The sequence below is a fragment of the Rhinoderma darwinii genome, chromosome 12 (assembly GCF_050947455.1).
Source record: "Rhinoderma darwinii isolate aRhiDar2 chromosome 12, aRhiDar2.hap1, whole genome shotgun sequence".
NCBI classification, from domain to species: Eukaryota; Metazoa; Chordata; class Amphibia; order Anura; family Rhinodermatidae; genus Rhinoderma; species Rhinoderma darwinii.
In genome coordinates, this window is record NC_134698.1 from 58,886,881 (window position 1) to 58,909,226 (window position 22,346).

Consider the following 22,346-nt stretch of genomic DNA (forward strand, 5'->3'; position numbering starts at 1 on the left):
CCCAGTTGGACTTTTACTGTAAACACGCCCACTTGTACTTTTGCAAGCCTCATTTGCATAAATACAAAAATGGTCATAACTTGGCCAAAAATGCTCGTTTTTAAAAAATAAAAACGTTACTCTTATCTACATTGCAGTGCCTATCTGCTGCAATAGCAGATAGGGGTTGCAAAATCTGGTGACAGAGCCTCTTTAAAGATTGTACAAACTATTTGTTCCTCTATGATTCAGGATACAAATGTTGTATAACGTACAAGCAGACGTCGTATAGTTTCACGAAGCTTTCTTTGGGTTTGAAAACATTATCTAATGTAAATAGTATAGGGGTTAGTGGTCCCTACCGTCGTGTATTAGGCTGCTTTCAGATGACCATAATATGGGCTCATTTTTTCACCCTAGGTTAGGGGTCAGCTACCGTCGGCACTCAAGCTGTTGTAAAACGACAACTCCCAGTATTCTCTGACAGCCAAAGGCTTTAGTATTCCAGCCAAAGGCTATTAGGGCATGCTGGGAATTGTAGTTTCACAACAACTGGAGTGCCTAAGATTGCTGACCCTGCCCTAGGGTGACGTTAAAGTAGTCACCCACCAAATAAAACAAAAGTGATTTTCTTTAGTTTATACTTCATACTCTAAAGTAGGGGTCTCAAACTCGGCAGGGTAAGTGGGCCGCATATAGAAAAAATGGGAAGTTGACGGGCCGCATTACTTTCAAATTTGATACAACACAAAATTATTAATAAATTACTTATTTGAACTACTATAACACTATATTACTATAATACTACATTACTATAAAATTAATACTGCATTACTATAATAATACCGCTATGTTTAAAATTTGAGATATTTCTCCACGTGCTTATTTCAACAATCCAGTTTTCCAGTTTAAGTATCGCTAAATGCAGTCCGGCGGCTCAGTTGGCAGCGTTTGGCAGACACACATGTCAAGATTGGGCAGCCCCTTTTTAGATAGTGCCGCAGTGCCCTCTGTGGATGCTGCCGCAGTGGCCTCTGTGGATGCTGCCGCAGTAATGTCAGGGGCTTGCCCAGAGCTGGAGTCCCGGAGCAGAGCCGCTTCTAGCACTCTGCCTGGGATTCCAGCTCTGCTCCTGACATCACTGTCCATATATGGACAGAGATGTCAGGGGCAACCCCAGAGCTGGAGTCCCGGGCAGAGCGCTAGTAGGCTCTTCCTGGGACTCCAGCTGTGGTACTGACATCACTGGGACTCCTGCTCTGGGGAATTCCACAAAGTCCCGGAGCAGAGCCGATACTAGCGCTCTGCACGAGACTCCGGCTCTGGGGAAGCCCCAGACATCGCTGTTCATATGTGGACAGCGATGTCAGGGAATTCCAGAGTCTAGCGGCTCTGTGTCCCGCGGGCAGCAGATGACAGCCCCAGGGGCAGCATGCGGCCCGCGGGCCGCGTGCTTGAGACCCCTGCTCTAAAGAGTGTATCCCACCACAGCAACTTAAACATTTATCACCTGTGGATAGGTGATAATCGCTGGGACCCCCACCCATCGAGAGAACAGGGGTCCCTAGTCCCCTGAATGAACAGATCTGCATGCGCACTGCTGATCCATTAATTCTCTGGGACAGGCAGAGATAGCCGAGCGATGTACTCGACTATCTGTACATAGGTGATACGTTTTTGTGGTGGGATAACCCTTTTAGGCCCCATGCACACGACCATAAAAATCTTCTGTAATTACGGTCCGAAATTATGAACCCATTTACTTCTATTGTTCACGGACACCTTCCCGTATATTTACGGGAAGGTGTCCATGCCATGGAAACCTTCTGCAAAAGATAGGACATTTCCCATCTTTTGCTTTTTAAGAACCATGGTTCCATACTTTATAATGGGAGAACGGCCCGCAAATGCGGACGACTGTCCATGATCGGCCTTGCTAGTGATTACGGGCACGGTCGTGTCCATGGGGCCTTAATCTTTCTCCTGACGATCAGGGGGAGTTGATTAGAACAGAGCAGATGTCATTTGACCTGTGACATATCGTTATGTTGGCGTTTGAAACCATGAACGAAGTGTCACATGACCTGTGATGTTTTATTGTGGGGGTGTTTCAAACCGCGAACAAAAAGTCACATCACGTGACATTTCGTTATGGGGCGGAATGAGGTGAGCGAAATTTCACCTTATTAGGGCCTATTCACATCACCATTCGCTTTCCGTTCCGGGGTTCCGTCGGAGGTTTCCGTCAGGTGAACCCCGCAACGGAAAGTGAAATCGAAAAACCCCAGCTTCCGTTTCAGTCGCCATTGAGATCAATGGTGAGGGAAACCTCGCTAATGGTTTCCGTTTGTCACCATTCTGGCAGATTTCAGTTTTTCAGACGGAATCAATAGCGCAGTCGACTCCGCTATTGATTCCGTCGTTAAAACGGAAACCTGCCGGAATGGTGACGAACGGAAACCATTAGTGTTGTTTCCGTCACCATTGATATCAATGATGACTGAAACGGAAGCTGTGGTTTCACTTTCCGTTGCGGGGTTCACCTGACGGAAACCTCCGACGGAACCCCGGAACGGAAAGCGAACGGTGATGTGAACAGGCCCTTAGCGATGTTTTGTTTACTAGTAGCTTTAAATGCTGGAAAAGAGTTACAGTGAAGGAAATAAGTATTTGATCCCTTGCTGATTTTGTAAGTTTGCCCACTGTCAAAGACATGAACAGTCTAGAATTTTTAGGCTAGGTTAAAAAAAAGAAAAGAAAATCACATAGTCTAAATTATATATATTTATTTGCATTGTGCACAGAGAAATAAGTATTTGATCCCTTTGGCAAACAAGACTTAATACTTGGTGGCAAAACCCTTTTTGGCAAGCACAGCAGTCAGACGTTTTTTGTAGTTGATGATGAGGTTTGCACACATGTTAGATGGAATTTTGGCCCACTCCTCTTTGCAGATCATCTGTAAATCATTAAGATTTCGAGGCTGTCGCTTGGCAACTCGGATCTTCAGCTCCCTCCATAAGTTTTCGATGGGATTAAGATCTGGAGACTGGCTAGGCCACTCCATGACCTTAATGTGCTTCTTTTTGAGCCACTCCTTTGTTGCCTTGGCTGTATGTTTCGGGACACTGCCATGCTGGAAGACCCAGCCACGAGCCATTTTTAATGTCCTGGTGGAGGGAAGGAGGTTGTCACTCAGGATTTGACGGTACATGGCTCCATCCATTCTCCCATTGATGCGGTGAAGTAGTCCTGTGCCCTTAGCAGAGAAACACCCCCAAAACATAATGTTTCCACCTCCATGCTTGACAGTGGGGACGGTGTTCTTTGGGTGATAGGCAGCATTTCTCTTCCTCCAAACACGGCGAGTTGAGTTAATGCCAAAGAGATACATTTTAGTCTCATCTGACCACAGCACCTTCTCCCAATCACTCTCAGAATCATCCAGATGTTCATTTGCAAACTTCAGACGGGCCTGTACATGTGCCTTCTTGAGCAGGGGGACCTTGCGGGCACTGCAGGATTTTAATCCATTACGGCATAATGTGTTACCAATGGTTTTCTTGGTGACTGTGGTCCCAGCTGCCTTGAGATCATTAACAAGTTCCCCCCGTGTAGTTTTCAGCTGAGCTCTCACCTTCCTCAGGATCAAGGATACCCCACGAGGTGAGATTTTGCATGGAGCCCCAGATCGATGTCGATTGACAGTCATTTTGTATGCCTTCCATTTTCTTACTATTGCACCAACAGTTGTCTCCTTCTCACCCAGCGTCTTACTTATAGTTTTGTAGCCCATTCCAGCCTTGTGCAGGTCTATGATCTTGTCCCTGACATCCTTAGAAAGCTCTTTGGTCTTGCCCATGTTGTAGAGGTTAGAGTCAGACTGATTCATTGAGTCTGTGGACAGGAGTCTTTAAGGGTATGTGCACACGATGAGAGGCATTTACGTGTGAAAAGACAGACTGTTTACAGCTGCCTCGTTTCACGCGTAAATGCTGCTCCTCGTAATTTACGAGGCGTCTGAGACGCTCGTAAATCTTGAGCTGTGCTTCATTGAGTTCAATGAAGAACAGCTCAAATTACGTGGCAAAGAAGTGCCCTGCACTTCTTTGCCGAGGCAGTCCATTTACGCGTTGTCGTTTGACAGCTGTCAAACGACGACGCGTAAATTACAGGTCGTCTGCACAGTACGTCGGCAAACCCATTCAAATGACTGGGCAGATGTTTGCCGACGTATTGTAGCCCTATTTTCAGACGTAAAACGAGGCATAATACGCCTCGTTTACGTCTGAAAATAGGTCGTGTGAACCCAGCCTTATACAGGTGACCATTTAAGACAGATGTCTTTAAAGGAACAGTGTCACCAAATTATTTTTTTTTTATATCAGTTTTATGTTAGGGTTTTATTAAAAACGTTTATATTTATTTGTGTGTTTGTGTGTTACTTTTTTCTATTTTTACACTTTTTCTTCCCTATGGGGGCTGCCATTTTTTTTTCCATTTCTGTATGTGTCGATTAACGACACATACAGACATGGAATACGGCAGCTCCAGTCCCATAGGGACTGCGAACGGGCACCGTTCCATCCACTATGGTGTATGCCGTGTGTGTGGGAACGGCGCATGCGCTGCTCCCACACAGTCCAATTTGAAATGCGCGCCGTCCGGCGCCATTTTCCTGTGGACCGGAAGTCGCGGCCGGACAGTAAGATTACTACTTCCGGTCGCGGCTTCCGGACTTGTGCACATGGAGCAGCGGCAGCAGACGGAGCGGACGGACCGGAGGGAGCGGCGGCGACTGGAGCAGGTAAGTGATTTCTATGTATGTTCGTGTTTCAGTGTGTGTTTACTAGTGTATGTAAACCTTCTACACTGTGTGTTAGCTCAAAAAATGGCGACACACAGTGTAGGAGGTTAGACCGTTCAAACCCCTCGCTTCTCCCGGCACTAGCCAGGATAAAGGAGGGGGGGATTCTGCGAGCTCACTAGAGCGAGGGATTTTTTCCCAATTTTGCAGCATAAAGCAATGTGGTTGCTTTACCACATGCAATGCTGCAATTTTGGGAATTGCTCCATCTAGTGACCAGTGCTGGGAAATATTATAAATTGAATCCAATTTATAATATTTCCTGACTCGCGAAAAAAATAAAAAAAATTAGAACAACGTTTAATCACCTACACACTAATTGTTTAACTAAAAAAAAAACAACATGTTTTGCTGGCAACACATTCCCTTTAATGCAGGCACGAAGTTGATTTGGAGCATTTAACTGGTCTGGAGGAGGCTGAACTCTTAATGGTTGGTAGGGGATCAAATACTTATTTCTCTGTGCACAATGCAAATAAATATATATAATTTTGACTGTGATTTTCTTTTTTTTTTTTTTTTTTATATAATCCATCTCTCACTGGTAAAATTAACCTAGCCTAAAAATTCTAGACTGTTCATGACTTTGACAGTGGGCAAACTTACAAAATCAGCAAGGGATCAAATACTTCTTTCCTTCACTGTACATGGTGATAATACGAAGCGTAACTGATCAGACCGAGAGATATCGGAGGGGCATGGTGATTTAAGCGGGTTACATAGGGCACAAAACCTAAAGTTTTCCAGAGATAAAGCGAATTAGTCAATGTCATAGCTTTAGAAGATTGATTTGATCATTTCCTAAAACTGGATAACCCCTTAAAGGTCGGTTCAATTGAACCATCAGAGGTTCTGGGCTAAAACGTGCCCGTATCATAGCGGAAAGTGACTTTTTATTCCTGTGATGAAAAGGTTCCTATGAATGTAGCTTGTGTTGCTTTTGAGAAGGTTAACCACTGTACCAAAGTGCCTGTGCCCACCGCTTATGTGTGCGGACTGATCTGCGGAGTCCTCAGAGGAGTTTTAAACTATATTAATCCCCCAATGTAATTTTTTGAATAATCCGGTTGGGAAAGTTACACTATATTATGGAGCTGCCATATCTGCACGTAACACCAAGGTGAAGATGTACTGTCAGTGCTATGGTAGTACAGTAGCACCATGCTACCATTAATTTCCACTAACCCATTACATAAGGGTGCTGGTGGATTAGGCAGAGGCCCAAATTTCTACGTTGAATGCGACAAAGGGAGGAAGAGAGTTTTAAGATAAAGCCGAGATTCGTTGTCTCATGCTTTAGGGATGCCCATTGTTCCTATTGATTTTATGGTATTTTTTGAATAAATATTTAGCTAACGTATTGACTTGGCACAAGCACAATCTCAAGGTGCCTCATGTCACAGCGTTGTCAGTGTTCATTGTATAAATGCTTGGCAGCATTCTTATAAACCCCAGGAATCCAATAACATCAAAAGGTGAATTGTGCCTCAGTCATTGGTTTTTAGTGTTATCATTCAGCTACATTGTCATTTGTATTGATTTGACCCGAAAAAGAATTGTTTGGCATCGCCGCATGTAAGCGACATGTAAACTTTAACTCTTATTGACAACGCTGTCACTTGATTGAAAAATCGTCTCTGCAAATTTATTAACGCCGCCATCTGCTCTCTGCCAATTAATGTGAAAGTGCTTCCATGTTAATTACTTTGCCCACATGCTCACATGCAAATCTTGTGGTGAAAGTCACCTTTATATATTCTGCAGGCTGACTGCCTGATGACTGCCGCTATGCCACAATTTGCGCTGCACGGAGTAGGTCGTCGATCAGCCGCGTAACACTGACCTATACGTTATCTGACTCTGATTTCTCCACTGCCCTTCCCGTTACAGAATTACTGTAACCTTGGGGGGTTCTGCAGCATGTTGTTCTCTTCAGGTTCACATTATAACTTCCACAGGCTGCAGCATATCATATCCAATATTTTTGTTACTTTTCTTCCCAGAAATGACTGCTTACTTCACGTAAAACTTTCATCGTAATCTTGTATTTTCGCAACTGTGAGAGAGTGATATCACCACTTTCCTGAATTCCAAGATAGACCAAATCTTCTAAAATTAGAATAGGTAGGTGTGTGGCGTATTTTACGAATTCCTTAAAGAGAACCTGTCCCGTCAAACATGTTCTAGAGTAGGAGGAGCTCAGCAAATTGATGTGTAGTTTGTGTAAAACAATTCACAACCACCTGTAAGTTATTTATATAAATTCATACCGACTCTGGGCTTATGAGTCCGGTGGGCGGTCCTACCCCGTGGCTGGTAAAGATTCTGTGTATTCACACTTATACAGGGAAGTCAGTCAATCAATGGTTGAGACCGCCCACTGGACTCTTTAGCAAACCGGTAGCAGAAATCAATATAAATAAATTACAAGTTATCCTGAATATTTTCCTGCAAACCTATATATCAATCTGCTCAATTCCTCCTACTCTATAACGTTCTGCCTGCAAATAGAACAGTATGTTTATTGTGACAGGTTCCCTTTAAGTGTCTTTAAACGTGTACCTGTTTTCTACACATGGTGGAGTCCATATGTCCATTTTTTTAAGGGTTATTGAAAATTTAGTCTATGAAATAACGGGATAAATGACCTCACTGAGCTATGAGTACTCTTTGATTTAGGCTAGCCGTTCTCCCCTATAAGCATGCCTCTTGGTCAAATGCGCATATTGTTTCGGTAGAAGTGTGTGGCATGTATAAGATAATCGGCTGGCAGACACATCTTGCTCCACTTTTTCCCCCCCCCCAGGAAAACGATTAAAAGTAACCCATTCAGCCTTTGCTCACCCCGACGGGAGAATTTTTGGACAGCCTTGCTATTCATTCATTGGCGTAGGATCTTGTCTCCTTTTTCAGGATCTGCCAACAAATATCTTGTATGGCCATTTTAACTAATGCCATTAGATTTTAGCGACTAAAAGTAAAGCTACAATGGTGTGCAACTTCACGAGTTTACGTGGTATGAGCTTTGTGGAGTATAATCGGCAGTGAGAAACTATTCCATGGAGCTTTATTACGCGGCTCATATATAGCCGCTCTGTACGCTGCACCAGAAAAAGCGTATGTATAAAATGTGTCTATGTCTAGTTTACAGTCAGTCCAATAATCATTTTGTCTACCCAACAATCCTACATCATTTTGTTCACGTACCCGGTTGGTTTGACTTCGAATTCGCTATCCACTTGTGAATTCATTGACACTAATATATTCTCCATTCACTTTTACCGAGCAAATTGGTTCATCAATTTTTCTCCGTTTCTGTGTTCAGCACCAACAAAAGTGCGTAATCCAGAGTAATCCATTCACCGTATTGTTGAAAAGGACTGTAATTGGGATGTGTGAAATCTGGAATGCAATTCTACCTATAACATCTCTTTAGTAATAATTTATAAAACATCGTGCTTTAAAGTGCCGATGGGAGAAGAAGCTTTCACAAGTCTAGTTATCTTCCAGCGTCTCTGAAAATGATCATCCTTGAAGCCGATCTAAACTGGCATCGTATCCTCATGTAAACCATAAATCCCCCTGTAAAATCTGTCTCTGTAGAGCTTGGTGGGTTTTGTTTCCTCTTTGATGGTTTTGGACTAATTTGTATGTCATCTGTTCTTGTGTACTTTACTGTTTTGCGGAATAAAAACAGAATTCAAGATAATAGAAAGTCTTCTGCAAGGAGAAAGTAACCAGGCTCATAGAAAAGTGCCATGCATCCAGAACAGTTGTCACGTGCCTTTCCTGCACATAGCGGTGAGGGAAATGGAGCAATTGAGGAAACGTTTCGATGTCCTGAACCCGGGTTCATGTTGTACTTTGGCCCTTTACCTAACTTCCGATGCATTTACACTTCTGTATCTACTAACCTGCTATATAAAATCCGTACACATTACAAAATTAACTTTTATACAACGAGATGGCTCCGTCTAGCGTAAGTACATGATTGTGCAAAGTCATTGCGTCACTTTCCCTGTTATGTGATCGGGATGACTATAGGCCCCATTTTCATTGCCACCCCTGCAGCTTCTGTAGTTACGCCCCTGGACCTCAGACCCTGTTCACACGGAGTATTTTGATGAGCTTTTTGGCGCGGAAACCGCTCCGCAAAGCTCGTTAAAAACCGCCTCAAGTGTAAGTGCTGTACTATATTACAAATAAGTTTGGAAAGTGACACTTTCATAAACTACCAGCCAATTTTTACAATCGGCGACGGGAGATGCAGCCTCAGGACAGGGTGGTCCGCTTACATAGTAATCCTATGACTCTTGAGGCCACTCATGCCGAGCTTTGCATGAGAGGCGTCGGGTGGCCTAATATGGTTTCCTCAGCAGTTCTGTTGGACGCTGCATGTCCCGCTGCAGATTGCAAATTTCGTCAGGAGATGCAGCTGGTAGTTTGTGGCAGCGATGCTTTAATCTGTGAGGCATAGAAAAGGCATTTAGATTTTAGTTTTTCTTTGAAAGACTCCTAATGACCGCTACTATCTATACACGAATGGTAATGGGTGGAAATAAAACAAGGCTATAGTTTACATGCTGTGCTTCTCTGAAATAATCTCATTTTATGTGGTGCATTATGAAATGTTAAATACTTTTGTGTCAAAAAAGACAAAAGTATAATAGGTATGATACCTTTATTGGCTAACCATAAAAGTTCTATATGCAAGCTTTCAGAGCACAGAGGCCCCTTCTTCAGGCAGTTTACAAATGAATGACTTAGAAAAAAGCACAACATTTAGATGTTACACAAAGACAATTAGTACATGAGGTGATACATCATTAAGATAAGCCGGGGCAATAAAACTGAGGTTATAGGGGTGATGACTTAGGAGTTAAGGCATCTGGAGTCAGTCTGATGGGGGACGTGACGTGTGTCCATGTAGTGGCTCATAAATCCTGGTGTTAGATTGAGGCCTTGTGTCAATGACTGGAATTTTATCATCATATTGAGATTTTTTTCACTGGATTAAATTAGCTCATATAAACAACCATCTAAATGAAGGATTATTGTTCCTCTTGTGTAAGGGTTGTGGATAATGCTATCCTATTTTATAACTATCCTGATTAATTATTAATGGTCTCGCAATCTCCGCACAACCATTTTCTCTGCAGCTAAACCCATCCGTCCCATGTATTTTTAGAGAGGTAATGATTGTATCCTAATGGGCCAGATTAGCTCCGTTCTAGAAATGTTCTCTGTAATTGCCAGCACAGGAAAAGTTAAAATATTTATTCGATTATTTCCCTACCAACGCCTACATCTATAGCTCTCTGGTTCTATGGCAGCTTTCCTCCGCCCCCCCCCCCCCCCGCTATTTTATTTTTGTGTGGGCAGATTGTGAGCTTGACAGATTTTACTGAGCATGTTGGGTGTCCACACCTGAAAATGATCATGCCGCTGTACATCCCAACATAGATTAGAAAAGTATCATTCTATTCATAGTGCTCACGCTGTATTATTATAGAGCTCCCATGTAGGTGCATGGACCTCTGTTGTACCTCTGTATGCCGACATGTTTAGAGGTTTTTTTTTTCCATCGGATTCCATACAAATCTGTCAGAAAAAAATGGTAGGCTGCTCCATTGTATGCCATATGTAGATCTCCCTACATATGGCACCCCATGTAGCTTGTATGGCAGCGCACAGAAACCATGCAGCTCCGTACTAGAGAGAAATATTGTAGCATGCTCCATTGTATGCCATATGTAGATCTCCTTACATGCAGCACACAGAAACTTTATATCACCATGCAAATTATAGCATGCTCCATTGGATGCTTTGTATGTAGATCTGCCCACATATGGCACCCCATAAAGCCTGTACTAGGGAGCCATATTGCTTGTCGTGTATGAACCTTAAATAGCACTTAGGGAATATTGAAAGAGCTTATGCAGACCAGGGAAGGACAAGGTAGACTTCATGAGCCACTCCACCAGCCAGTTTGACTATTTAGTAACCTTGCAAAAAGAACACTAGTAAAAAAAAACAAAAAAAAACAGCCCAAACGTGAGTGAACTAGTATGAAATGTTTTTTAATACTTCTATTTTATTTATTTTTTTTTAGCTACTTGGTGCCTGGGATTTGTGTATCTGTATTATAGACTTTTAGCATGCATATGTAGCGCGCCATTATTTATATTAGTGGTGCCACTGAATAATGGAAAAATTCATGTAATAACATTGCTTTGATTGGGGCATATTTACAAATGTGTCTGCGCCTAGAATGTGTCGCAAAATGTGCCGCGATTTGGCACATTTCCATTTAGAACAGATGTTTTCACATAGAGCATGGCGCTTAAAATGGGCCAATAAATTTCTCAAAATTCTCTTAAAGGGGCTGACACCCGGACCCCGCACCGATTAGCTGCTCCGTCTTCCTCCGTGCCCAGACGTTCATGCCTGAAGAAGATGGCTCCGGCCAAACCGTAGCGGCCGAGCTGCTGTACTGCAACTCTGCTCCTATTCAAGTGAAGCGGCAGCTATATATGGCCGCTATGCCATGTACAGATCCAACTCCTTCCGGATCAGTACATTGCATACTGTGCAATGACATCCGGTGCCTGCATGCAGCCGGAGCAGCTAATCGGTAGCGGTCTGGATGTCGGCCCTGCACTGATGATTTACTGATGACCTATCCAGTGGATAGGTCATCAGTTGTCTGGTAGTGGACAATCCCTTTAAGCTTGATTAAATGAAGTCAAAGCTGGTATAAGTAGGAGAAAAGTGTCTAGCTAGATGCACCAAATTTATCATACAGCTTGCACCACTGTGACAAATTTGGTGCATCTTGTGACTGCCTGAGCTAAGTTAACGCTGTTTAATACTTACACAGCTTAGTAAATCTGCCCCAATGTGTTGTGCTGACTGTCTAATACCTATTGAATTAAGGTTCTCTCCTAGATAAATTGCTGCATTCATATGCTCAGTTAATCCAGTTTATGAATATTTCAGGCTCCGCTTTTTGCCGATGGCACACTAATATTCTTTACATTATGGTATAATGCATTTTGTGATGATGTGAGCTGACCTGTCCTGCCCATACAGATCAGGGATGATGGAGTACAGTTACTATATACCCTTGCTACTGCTATGAAGGCAGAAGAGCAGTGGAAAGCCGATGCATTTAATAAACCAGTGGCTCTGTTTTATTTCTCTAGGGTCTGGTAATGGGGCTTCATGCAGACGTTTGAGATGCCAAGCAGAAACAGCAAATATCAAAGTGAATATCCAGAAACGCAATTTTCAAGCAGGTAAGCCAATTTTATTCACGTCCGGGACAAGAAACGGCACCAGGCGTACGGCTGATGGCTAAATGTATGCACTTATTTTCTCATACAATTACATTGTATAAGATATTCATTTCTTGCCATAGGCTTGGTTGGAAGAACATAAGTTTGAAAGCGGTTTTTGATGATTTATTACTTGTGTTATGAGCAAGAAGAGAGTAAACCACATGGTGTGGAGGCTAGAAGAAAATCCCCCATTTCTCCACTGTGTATGTCCTATGAATTTATTTGTGATCCAACTGTTTCTCGGCTCATACTGAGAACTTTTCCATCTTCATAGCCGTCTTTTTGTGCGGTTGGAAGATGCATGTTTGACAGGAGTTGTTAACTGGTTTCTTTGATTTTCTTTTGGTGCCTAAAGTAATGATCCGAGATTAAGGATGTTGAGAGTACCAGATTTATTTTGTAAAAATATGAAACTAGTTTGTAAAATGTCAAAAAAAAAACAACAACTGACAACCGAAAACATCCAATAGATTAGCGGCAAATGAAGAGGGTGTGAGATGGACTTAACCTAGGTTTCTACTTTCCTTACTATAGTTCAAGATTTTGTGTTTTTATGTTTTTTAGTCATTTCCTCTATGTGTACTGTCCATAGTGATATTTCCCTGTGAGATGGGACCTGTATGGTCAAGTATTGTCTTACCTGCTTTCCAAATTTTGCCATTTTATAAGCAGATTGATCACCAGTAGTTTACAGGATTATAAAAATAAATCAAATATTCTTTTTATAGCACTATTATTATTTTACATGATTTTTTTAGGGCCTTTAAATAAGGAATTATTTATAGGACTAAACCACAGTTCAGCAGCGATGATACTGATTTATTAGGGTGGAACATCTGGGAATGTGTTTGCGAGATATCCAAGTAAAATAAATAAGGACCTTCTTATAAAGTCAATGTCCTTGGGGTCTTGGACAATACTTCACAGAAAATGATCATATTTTCAATAGTAACGTTTTCTTTGAAGAAGATGGTATATCATTCGTAAGTTCAAATCTGTGTTCCAAATGGATCCTAACACTAGTGTGTGTTCTTCATATGTGTCATATGCTTTATATTGATGTCTTTGGCAGATATAACTTGTCTGGAAATCAGTCAAGCAATTGAATAAATGTCATCTACTTTACCATCATCTTTGCGGCATTTAAGCCCCCCACCCCCAGCACTTAGAGGGTTAGCACTGCCTAGAGGATTAGTCGGTGCACTTAGCATCTTTTTAGTTATATAGTTCCAGAGCATCTAAAAATTGCCATTCCTTTACAGCAACCTGTCTGGCACTAATGGTCAGATATATATTTGCTTTTCTTATTTGCTGTATTGCAGCAGTCACACTTAGGGAGTGTTCACACTGAGTTTTTTTTGGCGTGTTTTTTTGATGCATAAACCGCACAAAAAACTTCTGAAAACGCCTCCCATTGATTCCGCGAGCGGAAAAATGGGCTCAAGGGAAGAAGAAGCATCATACCCTTTGTTCAGGCATTTCCGTCTCTGACCTCCGATCAGCTTCAATGGGAGGCAAAGAGAGGTTTAAGCTGCGTTTTTTACCCACGGCTCTCAATGGCCTTAATATAAGATTATAAATTAAGAAGAACACAAAAACACTTGCAGGTTGTCCATGTCGGAGTTTAGCCATTGATTATAAAAAAATTACTAGTGAAAATATTGTAGAATGACATCTAGGTAAGGCCTCATGCGCACGACCGTGTTCGGTCTGTGATATATACGGACTGCGTGTTGGCCGCATTTCCTGCACCGAACACAGTTCAGAGAGTCGGGCTCCTAGCATCATAGTTCTGTATGACGCTAGATGTCCCTGGCTCCCCGTGGGAATACTGTCCTGTACCAAAACATATTTTCGGTACAGGATAGTATTCCCGTGGGGAGGCAGTGTCTCACAGCGTCATAGATAACTGGGTTGCTAGGGGCCCGGCTCTCTGAACTGTGTTAGGTCCGGGAAATGTGGCCGATATGGCAGTCCGTATATCACATACCGAACACGGTCGTGTGCATGAGGCCTAAAACAATGTTTACTTGATATAAAGTAACCTATGGCATATACAAAATCATAAAAATGTAACTTTATTGTTTGGAGGATTGCTTGGTTGTTAGAAGGTAATTGGTATTGAGAACTATGGTGGGCTCCATACTCTCTTTTTGCGTCCGTCTATGTAACTGTGGATCACTGATTTTCTGCATAACTCATTTTAAATGGAAAGAGGATATGGATGTCCTGAACCTGTGTTGGTTTTGGCAATACGAATCCTGTGTCTCCTGTAGCCGTCCCCAATAAAACATTTTGTTTCTTCAGCAAGACACTCCTGTGCTCGATATTCCCAATTCCCGCAGGCCCTGTCTAATAATATTGAATGTTCCATATTCATTTCCCTTGCATGTCAAAATTAAGTTGTTCCAACGCATTTCTGAGGTGGTTTACTGCTGTTTAATAGCTGTTTTATGGTTGCCTTGAGACATCCTCAGTAGAATAGAGGCATTATTTGCTATGAGAAGCCTTTTATAATATGTTTGTGTCTTGCTTTTGAGTATCTAAAAGTAGCAAGTATTGTTTAGCATGGGAACAGTGCAAGAATGTTTCTGTTTGTTGTGGGTTTTAACCTGATATAAACAATAAGTTGTTTGTGTACTTGCTGTTAAATGTACTGACCATAAAATATGGTATGCCACTGGCTACTTACTGGAAGGAAATTATTTATTTTTATATTGCTCGACATTATAGAGGTTGTCCACGATTAGAAAAAAAAGTTTGTCTCTTGACACTCTCTTGTCCATGGGCTCTGGTATTTTAGCCTAGCCCCATTCAATTGAAGTGCAATACCACACACAACCCATTGACTATAGTGGTGTTGTTTCTGGGGGAAAAATTTATATATTTTTTTCTAATCCTGGACAACTCCTTTTTAAAGGGGTTGTCCACCTTCTGATAACTGATGACCTATCCACCGGATAGGTCATCGGTATGGGTCTGACACCCGGACCCCGCTCCGGTGGCCTGCGGGCACCGGATGTTGTGGCACATAATGCTATGTACGGAGCCCGGAAGCAGTTGGCTCCGTACATAGCATAGCGGCCGTGCTGCAGGCCTGCTCCTATTCATTTAAACAGGACCAGTACTGCAGCTCGGCCGCTATTTCGTGGCCGGAGCCAACTGCTTCCGGCTTGTACGTCCGGTGCACGGAGGCACCGGACCAGCTGATCTGTGCGGGGCCTGGGTGTCGGACCTCCACAGATTATGTATTGATGACCGATCTGGTGGATAGGTCATCTGTTGTCAGAAGCTGGAAAACCCCTTTAAATTGTACCTAACTTTTCAGAATAAGCTGTCATGTGTGTACATGAGGAATAACTCTATTTCTGGCCATTATATGGCTTGTATACTGCATTTTTTTTGTTTTTTTTGTAGTTTCCCCCCTGCAGTCTCCCTCTCTAATTCTCCGTTGTTTCTGAGCTAGTGGGCAGAGCCTAACTGCTATCATGTCTACTATACACAACACACATAGGGAAGAGTACATTCTGGTCTACTTTTGTCTATCACATATATTGAAGCTACAGCAGTATGAATGAGAATATACAGCAGTAATAAGCAGTGTAGCTGAGAATCCAGCTCTAGGGTGACATATAACCCTTAACAGAAGCTGCAGAATGTCTGTGCCTTTCTCACTCTGCTTCTGCTCCCTCTCTACTGCCTGCCAATACTAGTCCATGAAGAGATACTTTCCCACTTTCTGCAGTCCGTGAATTCTGCTGTGTTACAACTAAATTAACAGTAAGTAAATTACGAAGTTGATCTATATTAGGTGTACTATTAGATTAGCATAAATTGTTTGAAAAGCTAGTGTCAATTTAAGCCTAAAATACAGCAATCTCTACAGATATCTTGCCTTTGTATCCATGTATTGCTCTAAAATGGATGTGATTATACTGTATGCTCAATTTCACCTGTAAATATTGAAACATTCTTACCCCCCCTAATGTATAAGAAATAATGCAGATTTATAATCCAGCGTAGTGAGATATGTTATAGGCAAATAATGGTCAGGCATTTAGCTTTTGCACTGAGATTTTGCGGCTTCCCTTCCAGTATGAGATTTTCCACTTTTCCCAGTGAGCTACTATGTTACTTGGAGCATCCGTAGGTAATTTGGCTACTGTATATATGAATAATGTGCGGAGGCTAGTGACACTTGGCTTGTAATCAAAGTTTTTGTATAACTCTTCTTCCTTTCTAATTAAAATATCTAATGGCTTTGACTGAGATGACTCAAGATTAAGACTATACTTTCAAAGCTAATTTTTAATTACTTGGCTTCTAGAGATAAATAACAGAACCCTATCTGTGATCCATAATTGTTGTAAAAGCATTTATTACAATCCGTAGACTATAAACGCAAGAGTCCCATCTGGTATGTCTTTCCAGTCTTCTACATGGCTAGGAGCTCCGCAACGCCATTTTACTATTTTGTTCATCCCTAAAATAAGTTAAGGGACAACCCCAATAGGTGGCGAAAATCGCCTACAGTGTTTGCTATTTTAGCTGCCCATGGTCCCGTACTGCACGATGGCCATTTACCCAAAGTAAAGCTAGGCTTCATTCACATCTGCATTAGGGTCCCGTTGTGACGTTCCACCTTAGGTTTCCGTCAGAACGGGACCCTGAGCAGACACAAACTGACACCGACGGAAACCAGAGGATTTATGATGGTCTTTTAGTTTAACACTTATATTGTTTTTTTCAAAGCTTTTATAGATAGACGTATATATGAGACAGAAGACCAATCAGGTCTTCATCGTACATCTAAACCTATAATGCTGGGACCTACTACACAGACTATCCTTTCTCCGTAGCATGGTGCCTTCAGTTCTTGGCATCATGAACCTCCTGGTCTCCTATATAATATACTTTCTGATTGATATTACTGAATCCAGCCGAGCTGATGTTTCTTTATGTAGAAGCCAATGCTATGGAAGGGACTCCTGAGATTCGTCGTGAGATCTCTGGTAAGGAAGTTTGTTTTATATGCTAAGAGGGGGAGCATTTCCCAATAACCTGGTCCATTCGCCTACTTTAACACTTTTATTTTAATACTTGATTAACAAGGATAGTTTATCAATTTGAAAGAAAAATGGACAGCGCTTCATTTTATTTGCCTATGGACCAGCTGCTGTTTTAAAACCATGAAGGAGATGTCCTTATTGGAGTGGAAGAAGGTCAGAGTTAAGGATGATGGGTAGTGTAGTTCAGACACAGCGGTAGTGGAAAACATCTCTTTATCAGGTTATTTGAACTAATCTTATCGTTAAGTTTCAAAATTCAAAATGTCTGACAAGCTAAAGCCCTACGGAGTGTAAGACTTCTCCTTACAAAAGGTCTTCAGATCCATAGTATTCCCATGGATGTAGCAGAGCGGGTGATTTTGGAGGTCATGTTTTGTTACTCTCTCCGTGCATACCATCCAGCACAGTTCATACTTCTGTCATAAAAAACACACAAGAAGATAGATGTTTTTGTGTCGTGATGCTCAAGTTAGGTTAAGATCCTTACCTCGGGGAACAAACAATGAATACTAATCACATGCAACTTCTTTATGTAGTGACCTAGAATATGACTCAAACATTCCTCCACAGCTCGGAGAGCTTTATCTATGGTAATTGTTCTGCAAGACCGACCCAAAATAAGCATTGAACATAATAGGCCTGTACTTGGTGATCTGTGCGATTTATATGGGAGCAGCTGTTAGTTACTTGGGAAGGTTTAGTTTAAAAACAACCAGATAATCTAATAATCTACTTCTCAAGCTGAAGCTCTTGTTGAAATTAAATTACAGTGCCCAACAAAATACTTTATATGATCTTCAATGTTTTCCTAATGATGATCATACAATACAGAAAAAGTTAGGCTTGTTCACATCTGTGTTGGAGGCTCTGTTAGGGGCTTCTGTTACAGATCCAAACGAAAATACCGGAAATAATAGCACAGAATGCTGCGCTTAAAACCACAGACACCCTAATGGAAACCCGACGGAACCCATTAAAGTCAATGGGTTCCGTTGGGCGCCGATGGTGTCTGTCATCCATCGGTATCGGCACTTTGGGTGTTTTTGTTATGCTCCTCTAACAGAGCAGAACAATGGAAAGACCAACGCAGATGTAAACGAGGTCTTACTCTCCGGCCAACAATTTGATGCATATGGGGACAGTGTGGCTGTTGTGGAAAACAAGGATCGGGCATGTTTGATGCCTCCCTGATAAGTCTTGCCAGTGGTTCATGTAAGCTGTTTATTCCCCTCTTTCTATTGAAATAAACATGCACACTCGATCGATCTAAGTATGGGGTGATAGCCAGACAGCCAATATGTTTTTGGAATTGTAGTATTACATGTAGCCATTCCAATGGACAGACCAAGTCAACCAGAATAAGAGCCACTGCTTGTTGGCTGCTCTGGCTCATAGAGGGGGGTCCAAAGCGGAGGGCCCCCACCCCTCTATGAAAGGGGTTGTCAAGATGAGACAAGCGTTCTAGGCATGGTCTGAAGAAGTCCATCAATATTTCACTGCTTCATTGAAGAAAAGCCTTTCTTTTTGTATACATTTAGACTGTCGAGTGAACATTCAAAGGGTTTTCCCTTTTTCATGCATTAACCTTTACCAGCTTCTGCTGTTCTGTTTATTATAATTGCAGTAATTAGTGGTTGTGATAGTCGGGTTTATCATCATTGCTTATTATTTCATGTTGGATGCCGTTATGTCCGTCCACATTTATATTCACATTCTGCAGTGTATAATAACACCGTTTCTCTAGGACTATTCATTCTCGGAACATTGTTCTATGGCTTCTTGTCACTTAAGTATCATGTGTTAAGACTGACTGTTTTGAGTAAGTGAAGGCAGATTGTCACATAAATTAAGCCTTCTCTGTAACATGTGGATCCGCCAAGGTTGCTTAACTTGAAAGGTCATGATATTAATATAATTATACTCTATAAGCCCCATAGGGCAGTGGTCACCAGCTGCTCATTTATTGCTAGACACAATAGGCAGATTTGACACGTGGGCTGTAGTGGTATATCTTTATTCTTGAGAACGTCTAGAAGTGTTCTATAAAAGACTTTTTGTTATTCATAAGGACGTTTTTGTGTTGGTTTTTTTTGCATTATAAATAAAAAATCATGTAGTTTTTAACACCGATTTCACCCACTTCACATTGAAATCTGCACAATCTCCGTGGGACAGAATGCTATATAGAACACTCAATCATTTTCTCTGACATTATTGACTTTCTTTGCTTGCCAAGTGTTCTTTATTGACCAACATGCTGGGGGTTTATTAATTCTAAAAAAATAAATAGATTTTTCTCATTACAATGAAACCTGTCGGGGGAGGGGGGGGGTGGTATTTTAGGCAGCAAGTGAACAGTCAGTTCTTAAGGCAGGTGTAGGTTTGATGAATCACATTTTTACGTCATGTGGATGGCCAGGTGCATGTGCGTGGCTTACCTGGGGAAGAGTTGGCACCAGGATACATTATGGGTAGAAGACAAACCGGCGGAGGCAATGTGATGCTCTGGGCAATGTTCTGCTGGGTCCTGGCATTCATGTGGATGTTATTTGAACTTGTACCACCTACTTAAACATTACTGCAGACCAAGTACACCCATTCATGACAAAAGTATACCCTAATGGCGGTGGCCCCTTTCAGCAGAAAAATGCGCCATCCACACTGCAAAAAGCTGTTCAGGAATGATTTGAGGAACATGACAAAGAGTACAAAATGTTGGCTTGGCCTCCAAATTCTCCAGATCTCAGTCTGATTGTGCATCCGTGGGATGTGCTGGAAAAACAAGTCTGATCCATGGAGACCCCACCTCACAACTTACAGAACTTCAAGCATCTGCTGCTAACGTCTTGGTGCCAGAAACTGCAGGAAACCCTCAGAGGTCTCGTAGAGCACAAGGCAAGCCTGCACAATATTAGGCAGGTGGTTTTAAAGGGGTTGTCCAGTTAGAAGAAATTGGTGGCCTATATCTGATCGCCACTGGTGGTGTCCATGGTGCAACGCAACCGTCGCTTCCAGTTTCCCCTTGTTCTGCTCCTCTGACGATGCAGAACAATGAAAAGCAGCAACACAGATGTGAACATAGCCTGAGGCTATGTTCACACGCTAAAGTAAAAACGTCTGTAAAATACCGAGCGGTTATCAAGGGAAAACCCTCTGATTTTCAGCCTTTTTAAAGCCTCAAACTTTTTGTGATGCGTTTTTTGGAGCTTTTTTTCTATTGACACCATGAAAAACATGCACTTCTTTTTACGGGGCGATGTTTTTATGCGCCGTTTTTTCAAATGACCGTGTGAAAACCCCCTGTCTGAACGAAACACTGGGCAGATTTTTGGAGGCGTTCAGCTTCCATTTTTTCGAGGCGTTTACATTCTGAAAAACGGCTGAAAACACTGCGTGTGAACATACCCTTAGGTGCACCAAAGGTAATAAAACACTTTCAAGAAAAATTCCTTTTGGAAATGTTTTTGATTGCGCCGTGTCAAAGCTTCTTGTATTGTCAATGGGAGGCTCTATGATTGAGCTCTCCGGAATCTGAGAACAAAAAATGCAATGTTTTCTATTAAAGATAATTAATAGTTTCAATTTGTAATTTTTAAAAAAAAATTATAGTACGGTATCATATACGCCACTGCTATCATAATATAATTAATACATTTATACCTGTTTTTCATAGTAAATGTCAATTCTGCTATACTGTTTTTTCCACTTTTTTTTTTTTTGCCTCATCCATATTTATCCCCGAAGGCTTCTCAGCACTTCAGAAATATTTTGTGCTTAGCATTTTGTAAAGTTTTAACGTCTAGATTTTTTTCCCCTCGATTACTTATGCTGTTTCTTAAACAGCATCTGTCAGACGTCTTAATGGCTGACCAACTTTTTGCCCAGGGGCTTTATAAGCACTAAAGTTGTGGAATTCAAGAATCCTACGTCTCCCCCCTCCCTTTTCAAGTGGATTATGATCGCCCATCCAAAAATTTCCCAGTGATTACGTGCGTTACATTAATGTTTTTGTAAACTATGGGGCTTGAAATTGTGCAGAGTCTGGGCGAACTTTCCATCTGCTACAAGGCTGTCTTGGTTTTCTTGTCGCGAGATCCTTTATTGAAGTCGCTGCTGAATTTGTGATTGAAGAAACAAGATCAAGTCATGGCGAAACGCTTTGATTCTAGAATAAATCTGTATGTTTCATTGAGCACATATGATTGGAACGCTTCCCCGATGACTGCTGGCCCCTGTTATTCTATCCTCAGCTGTGGATTAAGACAACTGCAGAATATCTCCTTGTACACAAGTGTTTAGCAGATTTCTGTCTGAGCTCAGCCTGATGGCTTGGAGAAATGTTCTTGATTGACCTTTATGGTATGGGATAAAGCTGCCGATAGATACTGCTGACAATCTCATTTTTTGTTGGGTCTGCTTGTGGTGGTGAGAAATAGATCCGATCGCTTTTCCAGTCTGAATTTGTTTTTCTACAAAATAAGTGGCATTAAAGGTGCCTGACAACCTTTTATTCTCTGTATATTTAAAGGGCTGGTCCATGATTACAAAAACATGGCTGCTTTCTTCCAGATACAGCGCCACACCGGTCCATAGGTTGTCTGGTATTTCAACTCCACAGATTTTGTGTGGTATTGCAGAAAAGTTCAATTCAATAAAGCGGAGTTGCAATACCACACACAATCTGTCGACAGGTGTGGTGCTGTTTTTGGAAACCTGTTTTTTCCCATTCTGGACAAACCCTTTAACATGCTTGTTGCCGAGCATATATAATTTATATGTCAGCCTGAAGATATTTTGGCTGACAAATTGCATGTCAGTGGCTTGCACACAGCTTTCTCATACACACAAGATTAATTTCAGTGGGTCCCTATGCTTTATAGGCACCTAAGAGGAGGATTTTATGGTCTAAACAAACTTTTTCATATATGTATGCATTTTGTTTTCACTTTTTGGGGCACCCCAACAATATTGGATAACCTAAAAGCAATATTTCTCCCACTTCTGTGTTAGGCACATATTTCATAGACTCTAAAATGCACAAGGTTTAAATGATTACTAACTTGTCATCAAACTTTGCATAAATCAATAATA

General features: G+C 41.7%; 1 protein-coding gene across 5 annotated transcripts in view; it reads left to right on the plus strand.

Annotated features, from left to right (window-relative positions):
• The window catches only part of SIPA1L1 (signal induced proliferation associated 1 like 1), a 233,883-nt gene that overhangs the window by 53,739 nt on the left and 157,798 nt on the right, over positions 1 to 22,346 (plus strand). For 4 of the 5 annotated variants that reach the window (XM_075844064.1, XM_075844065.1, XM_075844067.1 and 1 more), the window contains exon 1: positions 12,058 to 12,144. Coding sequence is in view for 1 of the 5 variants with exons in the window: in XM_075844069.1 (XP_075700184.1) it covers positions 12,052 to 12,144 (93 nt within the window). In the remaining 4 variants the exon portion in view is untranslated. Of the gene's footprint in view, positions 1 to 12,051; positions 12,145 to 22,346 lie in introns of those variants that run through there. The other variant, XM_075844069.1, reaches the window with a different exon arrangement.